Source organism: Caloenas nicobarica, chromosome 15 (genome assembly GCF_036013445.1).
Source record: "Caloenas nicobarica isolate bCalNic1 chromosome 15, bCalNic1.hap1, whole genome shotgun sequence".
NCBI lineage: Eukaryota > Metazoa > Chordata > Aves > Columbiformes > Columbidae > Caloenas > Caloenas nicobarica.
This window is the reverse complement of record NC_088259.1, coordinates 7,787,443-7,799,587: the sequence shown is the minus strand read 5'-3', so window position 1 is coordinate 7,799,587 and position 12,145 is coordinate 7,787,443. Positions and strand designations below refer to the sequence as shown.

At 55.0% G+C, this 12,145-nt stretch overlaps 2 protein-coding genes across 3 annotated transcripts; both read left to right on the top strand.

Annotated features, from left to right (window-relative positions):
• The first annotated feature begins 490 nt into the window (after nucleotides 1-490).
• CCN5 (cellular communication network factor 5) lies at nucleotides 491-6,934 on the top strand. Of its 2 annotated transcripts, none has more exons than XM_065645939.1 (5): nucleotides 491-618; nucleotides 3,026-3,242; nucleotides 3,833-4,084; nucleotides 4,270-4,463; nucleotides 6,401-6,934. In XM_065645939.1, exons 1-5 carry the CDS (start codon nucleotides 559-561, stop codon nucleotides 6,404-6,406), a joined length of 729 nt encoding a protein of 242 aa, XP_065502011.1. In that variant the 5' UTR covers nucleotides 491-558; the 3' UTR covers nucleotides 6,407-6,934. The 2 variants fall into 2 exon arrangements, with proteins under 2 accessions (XP_065502011.1, XP_065502010.1); XM_065645938.1 differs by lacking the exon at nucleotides 6,401-6,934 and adding an exon at nucleotides 4,988-6,299.
• Nucleotides 6,935-9,270: 2,336 nt separating this feature from the next.
• Nucleotides 9,271-11,877, top strand: LOC135994992 (P2Y purinoceptor 1-like). Its single transcript, XM_065645953.1, has one exon. It carries the CDS (start codon nucleotides 9,519-9,521, stop codon nucleotides 10,572-10,574), a length of 1,056 nt encoding a protein of 351 aa, XP_065502025.1. The 5' UTR covers nucleotides 9,271-9,518; the 3' UTR covers nucleotides 10,575-11,877.
• Nucleotides 11,878-12,145: the final 268 nt, after the last annotated feature.

Here is a 12,145-nt window from a genome sequence, read left to right as displayed (position 1 = left end):
CAGCCTGCCACACATGGCACTCAGCTTGAAATACAGGGATGGGTCCCCTGCTCAGTTGTGGCAATATCCCAGAGCAATGGTGGCAGGGACAGCCCCCCCAAACCCTGAAAAAACCCAGAGGAAGACACCGGCTGTGTCTGGGCAGACGTTGCTCTGTAGGAAGAGGCACAGACCTCCTCTCCCGGTCGTGGCTGGCAGCAAGGAGCCGGTTCACCCCAGCAGCCTGGCTGCCCAGACCCTCTCCTGTACTCCCCCAGGAGAGCATCCCTTCCCTTCATTCGCTGTCTCAGTGGACAGCACGTTCTCACCTTGAGAGGAGTGGAAATGGCAGCTGGAATGTGGACTGGAAAAAAAAAAAAGAAAAAAGAAAGAAGAAAAAAAAAATATTGAGGCTTGTCCAAACCTACTCATGTTTATATTGGAGCCTGTGAGTGACATCAGAGCAGGGAGAGTATAAACACCAGCAGGACCTACTCGGGGCTTTAAAACCTGCGAACACACTGCTGCCTCCAAACAGCCTGGGGGGTGATGTGCTGAAGTGGTGGAGGGCAGAGCAGCATGAGGCTCCAGCTGGACAAGCGGCTCCTCTTCCTCTCGCTCCTCTGCATCCTCTCCAAGGTAAGGGAGATGGGGCTCTGGGGCGGCTTTAGCCTTACTCGAGGAAGCACCTGGTTCTTGCAAAATGAGATGCAGGGAGGACTGGGCTGTCATAACGAGCCCGGTGCTAACGCCGGCTGGCAGCCAGGCTGCATTGATGCAGTCCCACAGGGGCAGAGCTACGCACGGGAGAGACATTTGCAATTAAGCAGTGGGGTCTCATGTTCATGGACCAAAGGCATCTGTTGTGCAAGTCCATGGAGCACAGAGGAATGACAGCAATGCGCTCTGTTTGCTCGCCCTGCAGCTCCCCGGGGCTGTGGTATGTGTCCCTGCAGCGAGCAGCAGCCCGGCAGTAACGGCTCCTGCAGCCTCCTTGGTCCCTGCCCAGGCTCCGGGGCCGAGCAGCGAGCACCAGCCACAGCATTACTCAGCCCTCCCTGGGATGCTCATGCAGAGCCGATGCTCATGCAGAGCCAATGCCTCCGACAGAGTTGGGGTGGTTGTAGTGATTTCATTTTTTTTTTTTTCTCTTGGACTCTGTGTGAAAATAGTTGCCTGTGCAGAGAACAGGAGAGTTGAGATGCCTGAGCTATCTCAGCTCCAAGTCCTTCTAATTGCTGCTTGAGTCCTAAGGCAGATCTTCCACAAGCAAGGGCATCACAGCAGCGTCATGCCTATTTGAGTCCTTTCCCAGACAGTTAAGATCTCTGATAGGAACCACATTGTCAGCTAAAGACAAGTTAATTACAAGGAGCAGAGGGAAATGGATTAATGGAGTTGGCTTGGCTAATCTTTCTAAAACATTGATCTGTAATAGCAACCTCCTGAAAGATGAAAAATGCCCTTGGCTGCCTGGGTAAGCTGGAGAAATGGCTCCTGGCCCAGGTGCTCAGGAGCATCTGGAGAATCACCAATGGCCCTGGTGCCTCCAGCCCAAACCTGGCCACCACAGGCCAGTCCTTCGGTCCCTGCCAGCAGTCTGTCTCTCATTTCTGCCACACTACTAATGCTGCTCACCGATAAAACTAGAACAAGACTCAGATTGTCCAGCCCATTTTGGATATATTTTATCTCCAGTTCCTGGCACTGACATTTATACAGCTCCATAAAAAAACATCTGAACTGCTGCAAACAGGGAACAGACAGCACCCCAGCACCCACCTTCTCTAACTGGTTATGTCAGACCTGATGCTACTGGGAGAAGCTGGAAGAGAAAGAACAATGCTATCTAAAATCCACATAGTCCAGCTGAACCTATCGATCTCTTGGCAGTCTCAGCAGAGACACTAGTGTCTGGACCAGCAACAGGGCTGAATCTTTTGGTTGCCCATTTGCCAAACTGTTGTCTGTGTTGCACGTGCTGGCCGTGCAGCAAGCAGAGCGGCCAGGCTGCCAGAGAGCAGCTCAGAGCTGCTGCATGGGGCTCACACACGTGCACGTGCTGTAAGGCCAGTGCTGGCAAAGAACTCGCCTCCAAACTGCAGAGCTAAATCCCTTGGCTTCGGGCCCCAAATGCAACAGTCCTGTCAGATGCGACATGACGGGAGCACGACCGCTGCCTGCAAAAGCTCTTTGTGCCAGGGTAATTGTGCGAGCAGAATGAGCCGTGGATGTAACACCGACCTGCCCGGCTGAACTGCTGCAGGCACAGCCCTGGCAAACAACGGCTGCTGTGCACAGCCCTGCCGAAGCAATCGCTCAGTCTAGCTGGGAAGGGAAATGTAGCTCTCAGTCCTCGAAAACGTGCTTATCTGCTAGGCCAGGCAGAGGATGCTGCAGCCAGGGATGGGCAGAGGAGGCAGCTGGACCAGGAGGGAAAGCCATGAGGTTTGCCTGGCTTCAGATCCCCCACTGCTGATGCAATGCCCTGTTTCTTGGCATGAATGAGAGCTGTTAAGACTCTTCAGAATGAGGTGCTGGGCCACCACCATGTGCATGCAGCCCCTGCAGCCACATCTCCAGCTGGGCACAACCCACTCCCTTGGTAGCAAGCATGGGGGCACGCTGCTTCCCCCCCATCCCCACGCTGCTTAGGGCAGCACGTGGGCACCTCCAGGGCTGCCAGCCCTGTGAAATGTCCACCATTACCATTCACTTTGCAGCTCCATCCTCCTCCACCGCTACCTGGGTTGTTTGCTTCGCAGCTCCATCCTCCTCCTGTGCATTCACAGCAGTGATGTGTTTAAGTTCCCATCCTGCAGAATGCTGAGCATCCCTAATTCTCTTGGGTGCTCATCATGCTGTGCCTTTAGAGGACAACAGCTTTCTAGGCTGCTTCACCCTATTCCCATGGATTTTCAGAGCCTCCCTCCACTGAAAATCTGCCCTAACAATTGAGAGAGGGTTACCTGGCTGTCCCAGTAAAATAGCAGCCATTAGCCAGAAGAACGCCTGTACTGAATCAGCAACGGCTTTGCCTCTGCAGGTGTGTGCCCAGCTGTGCCGGCGACCATGCTACTGCCCCTGGGTGCCACCCCGCTGTCCCCGCGGGTCGCCCCTGGTCCTGGACGGCTGTGGCTGCTGTAAGATCTGTGCCCGGCGCCTGGGAGAGCCCTGCGACTACCTCCACGTCTGTGACCAGAGCCAGGGCCTCGTCTGCGACTACAGCACGGCACCCACGGGGACAGGAGCCACCTGCAACTGTGAGCACAGGGCTGCCCGCTCCCCCCAAGCCCCCAGCCCAGCACAAACCCCAGCTCCATCCAAGGCCCCAGCCAATGCCAGGCATCCCACAGCACTTTCAGAGAAGGAATTAAGGCTCTGAAAGTAGCTTTATTGAGGCTGATGCAGTAGCTTGGCTGTGGGGCTGTGCTGCAGCTCCAGCTAGCTCTTGTGCCATTCACAGACCGGGGTTTTGGGGTGGTTTGAGCAGGGATGGACACAGGGGTCCTGGAGATGCTGCAGTCACTTTGCTGGGGCTGGAACCTAGAGGTCCAGCAGAGAAATTTCAGAGGAGCTTTTTCTAGCCTGAAAATCCTGAAAGGCAGGGTCAGACCCAAAGGGCAGGGAGTTTCTTACCAGCTGGTGAGCTGCTGCTTTGAAAAAACAAGAGATCAGCAGAGGAGGTAGGGAAGCTGCTGCAAACCTCTACCTGCCCCACACACTTCTCAGTCACTTCTGTGGCCCCCCAGTTCAGCCCCTTCATGCCATCACCATTGTTTCCCTCAGCAATCCCCTCTAACCATCCACATCTCTGTCACTTTGTCCCTAACGGGCTCCCTGTCACTTGCAGTTGAAGACAGCGAGGAGGGCTGCGAGGTGAACGGCCGGCTCTATCGAGACGGAGAGGTTTTCCAGCCCAGCTGCAAACTCCAGTGCCGCTGCCTGGACGGAGGCTTCACCTGCATCCCGCTCTGCCAGGAGGACGTCCGGCTGCCCACCGCGGACTGCCCCTTCCCACGGCGTGTGGAAATCCCGGGGAAGTGCTGTCCTGAGTGGATCTGTGAAGCCCGGGACCGGCACCTCCTCCGGGATGCTGGGGCAGGTAGGATGCAGGAGGTGTCAGTGAGGGGATGGCCACGCAGGTCTCTGGGGATGGTCTCTTCACCCCACACCATGAACATCACCAGGAGACACCTTATTTCCCCACCACACAGGGCTATGCCCACAGCACCCGCTGCACAGTGCCTGGCTCCAAACACCCCTTTCCCCTCATCTCTTTCCATCCAGCCTCTGGGGCAGTGTCCCCACTGCTGCCGTACCCCTGCCAGGAGTGGGGCACAGAGTGGAGTGCCTGCTCAGTCACCTGTGGCGTGGGCTTCTCGACCCGCGTCTCCAACCAGAACCGCTACTGCAGGCTGGAGACTCAGCGGCGGCTCTGCATGGCCAGACCCTGCCCGGCTCTGCCGGCAGCATCCCCAGCGGTAAGTGCCTCGCTGAACATGGTGCCTCTGGGCAATAGGTTTCACTGAGAAAGGGAAATGCCAGGCAGCACAAGCCATGGGACCCCCAGTTACCTGTGGGCACCTCATCACAACTCCCCAGCCATGAGCTGACTGTCTCAGGGACAGATAACCTATGCCCTGAAACCGCGCTTTGAAAACAGCTGATGGCAGATGCAGACCTGAATTTGGGGGTCTCTGGATGTCTGAATCCAAGAGCACCATGGATCCCACATAACTCAGCCCTGCAGGTGAGCTTGCCCTGCCCCTGTGGCTGGAGATGCAGCTGCAGCTCCTCACTGGGGACACTCGAGAGGCAGGGCTCTGCCACCCCCTCAGTTAGCTTGACACAGCCCCAGTGTGGGAACAGTGCAAAACTGCCTTGCTCACACGCAGCCAGCACTTTCCAGGGCCAGGCACCTGCACTGCCACATGCCCCTGCTCCCTAGACATGGGGGACATGCCACCACCCTGTTCCATCACCCTGTCACTCTCTGCCTTTCCAGAGGGGAAGAAGAAGTCATCTGTAGCTGTGCCCACAAAGGTCGCATCCCAGAGCCAACGCCTCATCCTGGGAAAGAGTCTGGCACAAAGCCATGGCACTGTGGTTTTGCTGGAGATGTAGGACATGCCCTTTGGGAAACTGGGGAAGAACTGTTGGACTTTGGCTGCAAAAGAGGGTGGAAACAGAGAGCAAGATCCCCATGTCACACAGCACCTGCCCCCTCTGTGCATCCCCGCTGGCCAGGCATGATTACGGGGCAGCATCCCTGAGTTTCTTAGGCTGAATGAAATGGGGAAACCCTGCCATGAGCACGGACACACCTGAGAAACTGGGAATTGGTCTTTTCCTGGATCGGTGGGGCTTTTGAGAGACGATGCTGCTCCTTTGCCACATCACGCATGCAGCTCTGCTCTGCAGGGGCTGCAAGAGGGACTGTCTCCAGCACCTGGAAATCCGAATCTCTGGGGGGAGCTCTCATGCCCTGGCCCCCCTGGGATGGAGCAGATACAATGGGCTGCACACCACAAGTTACTGCCGTGCCAGGCTGAGCAGCTCAACCGTGCACAAGCTCAGCCATCCCACCACATTCACCTAGCAGCAGCATTCCAGGGCACGGGCAGAGGCATCCCTCCTGATGGCAGCTCTAATTCATCTTCCCCGCATCTCTCCAGAATAACCACGAACCTTCCTGCTCTGCCTGGCCTCCTCCTCTCCCAAGCGCTGGCGGTTTGGCAGGGCTTCGGTGAGCGAGGAGCTCAGACGCAGGAGACACGGCTCCACAGCACCAGACATATCGCCTGCCATCCAGGCACATACCCCACCAGCCCAGGCCAAAAGAAAAGCAGGAAAAAAGAGAAAACAAATTGCAAAGATGAATCGGCGCCACCTCCTGACAGGCTGGAGCTGCTCCAGCTGTGCAAGAGTCAGCACAGGAGAGCTGCTCGGCAGCTCTGCCTTTGTTTTCTCACAGCAAAAGCCTTCTGGGTGATTCAAAAATGAAACCCAAATGCCCTCTAATGGCCTCACACGAGCTTGCAGAGGGAACGAGTGTCCCATGGCTGGTGGGAATGGCAACTGGAAAGAAGCAGTGGTTTAAACGACATGTCCAGCTGAGATCTGGACAGTTTAGCTGTGTATTCGTGGAACTGAAAATAAAGATGTGCTCATCTAGGTTACAGCTTGTTTAGGCCTGTCTGTGTGAGATGAGCCTGGCTCCGGTGAGCCCTGCTGCTCCCAACCAGCTTGGCTGCGGCAGGAGAGGCTTGACCCAGGATGAGGGAGTTTGAAGGCACCTCGATTCAGGCTGCTTAGGATAAGGAAATAAAAGAGAAAAATAAAGTGAATCAAAGCACTGGAAACATTATTACAGTATATTATATCCTGGATTAAATTCTGCTCCTTTGCTTTTTCCCAGCTGTAAGCCCCATCAGCTCTGCTGACAGGACTGACCCCGGCCACAGCGGTGTCGGGTCTCGCTCGCTGCCAGGATGAGTGGGAGAGCACAGCACGGCCCCAGCTGCATTCCTGCAGGCACAGACCAACCGTGCCTCTTCCCAGCCTCCCAAAAAACAATGGGAACCCTTTTCCCCAAATTACATCTGACCGCCCTGGTAGTCAGTAGTGCAGTGACCAAGGAGGGGTGGGTTGCAACCACCACCCAAGGCAGCCACTCGCCCACTCCCCCGACCCCTGCAAGTGCTGAAAATAAAATTAACGTCAAGGTTGTTTTTCAGTAACCTCTTGGGGAGAAGGGGGAAAAAAAGTCTCACTGCTCATGCAGTAAAATGTTGATCACAGTAAATAATTATCTTTGTAAGCATCTGGTGCTCTGCTCAAATGCAAATCATTAATTCAGTTTGATATGGGGATGCGGTGAACCTCTGGCAGGCAGCAAATCGCAGAATGAACGTGGCCTGGTGTGCAACTTTCATTGGCTTTTTTACCTCTGCAATGGCCATGCCAAAAAAGCAGTGACATGAGGCTCTTGTGGACCATAAACCCACAATGTTCCTTGACTGACATGGATAAGACATATTCTGTGTACTGAAAATCCTGGTTTTTAAGCCAGTTCTTGTTTCAGCACATGGTGACAGAGCCAGCGAGGCCGGGTGAGCTGCTGGCAGGGAGTGCTGCCAGGGCACTCGCCTCCTCCCAAATCCTGCCCAGCTGCCTCTGGATGATGGTAAAAATCAAAAGGTCACTTTTTAAGCAGCAACCTGTAATTCTCATCTCCAACAGTAATGATTCAACACACCTCTGCTATAATTTTCTTTTTTTTTTTTCTTTTCCTGCAAAATGTCATTTCTCCCTGATTCCCTAAGCAGAAAACACCTAAATAATGAATTAATGAATCCAAATAAATCAGAGTTATTTTTCCCTAAGAATACAGACAAATCAACTCTTGCAATTTGATTGCCAGTCTCACAATATTTGCTGTTCGCTCTAAAGCCTTGCTACCCTGGAAACACGTGGTTATTTGAGGATCACTTTTATTGCAGCCTCTGACGCAGCAGGTCCTGGGCTTTGCCTGCTCGTGCGGGGCAGTAGATGAATACTCTGCCATCCACATATTACTATGGCCACCTGTAAAGATAATAATAATAATAATAAAAACCAGAAGACAAGTCACCCCTGTCCTCAAGGCACACTGCCACATCTGCACACATCAATGGCATGTGATTTGACAACCATATTCCTGAACCAGCGGTGAGCAACAGATCACAGCTCATTCCAGCACAGGCACACACAGCAGCTGAAGGAGAAACTGTGCGCTGCTGCTTGAGTAAACAACCCGCATCAGAATTTGTTTTTCCAAACCATTCTCATGACTGAGGATTTTTAAACGTGTGGAGTTGGCTGAGAAAGGGCTGGACGAACCCCTCATTAAAGCTAAATGTTTTCAGATACCAGGACTGCAGTGCTCAATAAGCTGAGAGCAGCTTGTGACCCTTCCCATGATCTCTGCCTCAGTTTCCCTAATGATCAATGCTCTGGGACAAAGAGGACTGCCCCCAGCTTGTTCCTCTTATCTCGCTGCACTTCTGCAGCTGTATAAAGTTGTTCTGCAAATGCCATGCCAACCCCAGGCTGCAGGAGCAGCTGAGATGCACGGAGGCAAAGGAGGCAGGAGCGGGGCAGGACGGAGCACTGCTTTCCCAAGGGGTGAGCCCCCATAGACCCTCTCCTCTTCTGCTGCTACCTTGGGAGCACAGACCCACCACAGCCTCTGCAAACCTCAGAAAACCCATATCCTCACCCACAGAAACAGCTTTTCAGCCTCACCTCTCGGAGCACGCCTGTAGCGGCCAGATGTTATCTCGTAGGCAGGAAATAACACACAGCCTTTCCCATCGTTTATCTGCTCCAGCAAACGCTTTTTGGAGTCAACACACCAATACCCACCATAAGCAGCTATCACCACCCCACATCTTGGGCTTCCCCAATCTGCCATGCCCGAGTATGGTCCAGCAGAGATGCTCGGCTGCTCTTGAGGGACAGGCAGTCAGGATGGCTCAGCAGAACTCACCCATCTCCTTCCCTGACATCAGCCTCTTCCCACCCCTTGCCCTGGATTAAGTTCCCAGAAAGCAGGTGGCCAAGCTGTTCCTGGGCCCAGCCCTCCACCTGATGTTGTTTTGCTAAGTCATTTCCCTATGGCTTGCCAGGGTGAACTTTCTCCCTCCTGATTGCCTGTTTACTCCTGTGCCTGGAGATAAAGTTATTTCTGGCTTTGTTTATGTGGCAGCAGCTGCTCAGCAATGCTAACGGGGGCTGGCTTGCCTTGGGGGTCCTCTTTGGGGCCACTGGTTTTAGCTCTCACCCCAGCCTCACAGTATCTGGGCATCTTCTGTGTGACATCCCGTGCGACAGGGAGGGCAGGGGAGGAAGGTCACCGTCTGTCTCACATTTCTTCCCCGCGTGGGTCAAAACTGCTCGAAGAAGGGCAGGAGGGAGAGGAATTTTGTGCTCGGGGAGGGATACAGAAGGAGCCGGTCCCTGCCTTACCCCTGCACCCCGCATTTCTGGATGGACAGTGTGGTCAGGAGAAAGGCAGCGAGGGGCTCCCGGGGTGCAGGCACGCAGCCCCTGCTCTGGAGGGACAGGGGGTTTGTCCGCACCTGAGTGGGACAGAACAGGCTGAAAGCTTTGGCCCTCACCATCAGACATCTCCCACCCTCTCAGAGGCAGAGCCCCACTCCCGCCTCCCTGCTCCCTTCCTCCAGGCACGCACAGCATCCAAAATAGCCGGAGCCCTGCGTGTCCCTGGCGCCCGGCTCAAAATATCTCAAGTGGGCTGGCGGCAGGCGCCGAGAGCTGCGGAAGCACTGGACGCTGAGGCGGCCCTCGCCATGTCCTCCCCGGGCTCCGGGAGGGAGCCCTGTGCCCCAAACCCCGCAGGAGCGGGGAGGTGAGGGCAGCCGGGAGCACCGCGCTGGCTCTGGGCACGGCGCCACAGTGCCACCCCACCCTTGGCAACAGGCTCCACTTCACCAGGCACCGGCACCTGCACCGCCCCGGGAGCGGGGCTGCCGATGGCCGGGGAGGCTCTCACCCCGTGGCCCGGCAACGGCAGCGGGTCCCTGTGCCCTGTGGACACTGCCTTCGCCCAGCGCTTCTTGCCCGCTGTCTACCTGGTGGTGATCCCGCTGGGGCTGGCGGGGAACGGGCTGGGGCTGTGGCACCTCTGCAGCAGGCCCCGGCGGGGCGTCCGCCATCCGCTGGGGTTGCTGGTGGGAAACCTGGGGCTGGCCGACCTGCTGTACGTCAGCACACTGCCCTTCCTCGTCAGCTACTACCTGCAGGGCAGAGCCTGGCTCTTCGGGCAGGGCTGGTGCCGGGCCACCCGAGGGCTCTTCCACCTCAACCTCTACGCCAGCATCGGCTTCCTCACCTGCATCAGCGTGCACCGCTACCTGGGCATCGTGCACCCGCTGAAGGCACGGGGCAGGTGCCAGGGAGCAACCTCTTCAGCGTGGCTCAGCGCGATGGTCTGGGGGTGGGTCATCATGCAGGTAGCTCCTGATTTCGCCTTCAGCAAGATGGATGACACGGGGACACAGTGCCATGACACGACGGGGCACGAGAACCTGGGTGTTTACTTGCCGTACACCGTGGCCATCACCGTGACTGGGTTCATCATCCCGTTCCTCATCATCATTGGATGCTACTGCCATGTGGTGGTGGTGCTCTGCAAGAACGACACCATGGACCTCAGCCTCAGGAGAAGAAGCATCAGATTGGTGATTCTCGTGATGGTTCTCTTCTCCATCTGCTTCCTTCCCTACCACATCTTCAGAAACCTCAACTTGTTGTCTCGAGGCTGGCAGCTGCAAGGGTCCTGCACACAGGCTTTAAAGAACATCTACATTTCCTACCAGGTGACCCGGGGCCTGGCCAGCTTCAACAGCGCCCTCAACCCTCTGCTCTACGTGATGACCAGCGAAGACTGCATGTCACGTATGAGAACCATCCGCCAAAGCGCCAGCCAGTCCCTGGGGTCCACCTTCAGGAGGAATAACTCTTGCCAGGCGGATGAGAAGAAGGTGAGCATCATTCTTTGTGAGGAGGAGGCTTCTGATGAGCTCTGAGGTACCCAACACCTCCTCCAAAGGATGCACCACTTCAGTTTGCGCTTGGCCCCTTCTTGGGAGCAGCCCCCCACACCTCGATGCCCATTTTGCAGAGATGGTGACTGCAGCATCACTGGCTCCAGTCTCACACAAGGGACAAACAGGACTGGTAGCGTCAGAGAGCAGACTGGGGACAGGTTTTAGAGGAAAGCTGCTCAACCCAACCATTTTTCCTATAGAACACCTGGAGATGGAAAGACAAACATTGTGTTTACTCCAGTCCTGAAGTATTTCTCAGTCCAGCCTCCAGTGCAGTGCTCAGAGCTGGTTAACATTGCCCTGGCTCCCTGGTCACTCATCGAGCTCCTCAGTGAGTGTGGGATGGGGTGAAAAAATGCTTTGTCCCACCTCTGCACCTCTTCTGTCCCACTGGACATGGGTTTTAGACAGGATTCCCTCCTTCATGCAAGGAAAAGGCAGCAGTAATTAACTCTGCATCACAGGACAGCTGAGAGGGGGAATGTTTGCAGGGGGAAGTGCTTTGGAAATGGAAATATTCATAAAAATATCAGGTTTTAAATACATGACTAAGCTGTGCCAGTTCCTGGGTTAGTTGTTCCTGGGTGACTGAGCTGCTTCAGGATCTGCCCACCTCCTTCATAGAAGAAAGTAAGTATTTTAGCATTACTCACTCTTTTTTGGAAGAGCATATAGCAGACAACAAATTGGCATTTTAAAGTTTCTGGAGGCTGTTGGTTGGGTTTGGATGTTTTGCAAGGTGAATGGCTGCAGTAGCCTGAACCGCTGCTTTCAGCAGGTGAATCCTGGAGAGGTTTGAAATCTTCAGGTGGGTTGCTGCATCTCACTCTTCCATCCAGCCTTGAGAGGGGATTAGATGTGTCTATTAAAAATTAGACACGCAAAGAAAAGAGACGATGCTGGTTTGAAGGCTTGTGAAGGCAAGATTCAATAGCACGAACAGTCCATGTGTTGTTGCTGGGGGGGCACAGGGGTCTTTTCCTGACCAGCGTTTTGGTTTTTGCTCTTTGCGCTCCCCACTACGAACAACTTGAACGTTTTAGTCCTTGTGAGAAAAGCAACATGATTTGCAACAGCAGATCTTGCAGCTGAGCTGAAGGAAGCAGATTGTGAGTTAAAACCAGCCCGCGCTGGGAAAGCACCGACCCACGGACGCTGTGCTCGTTGGACCAAAGCCCGATGTCTATCACAGTCAGCTGCTCCTTGCTCGGACCCACCTTTGCTGCTGTGCAAAGGGAGCTGCAGCTGGGTTTCCGATGGAGTCAATATCTCCAAAGTACAAATAAACACCTAACGCTTTCAGTCGCGAGTCGTCTGGCTTCTTTTAAAGCTTCACAAGAACACAGGAGCCAGCTGGTCAGCAGGCTGGAGTAGGGGTGACGAGTTTCCCAGGGCTCTGCAGCCGGGAACAGTCCCTGCCTGCGCGGTGAGGCTGCAGGCAGCTGGAGATCAGCAGAGCTGGGCCAGACACGCACCGAGGCAGGTCCCAGAGCCTGCTCAGCACCTGGCGGGGCTCCAGCAGAGCCCTGAAACTTTCAGTTCCCACCTCA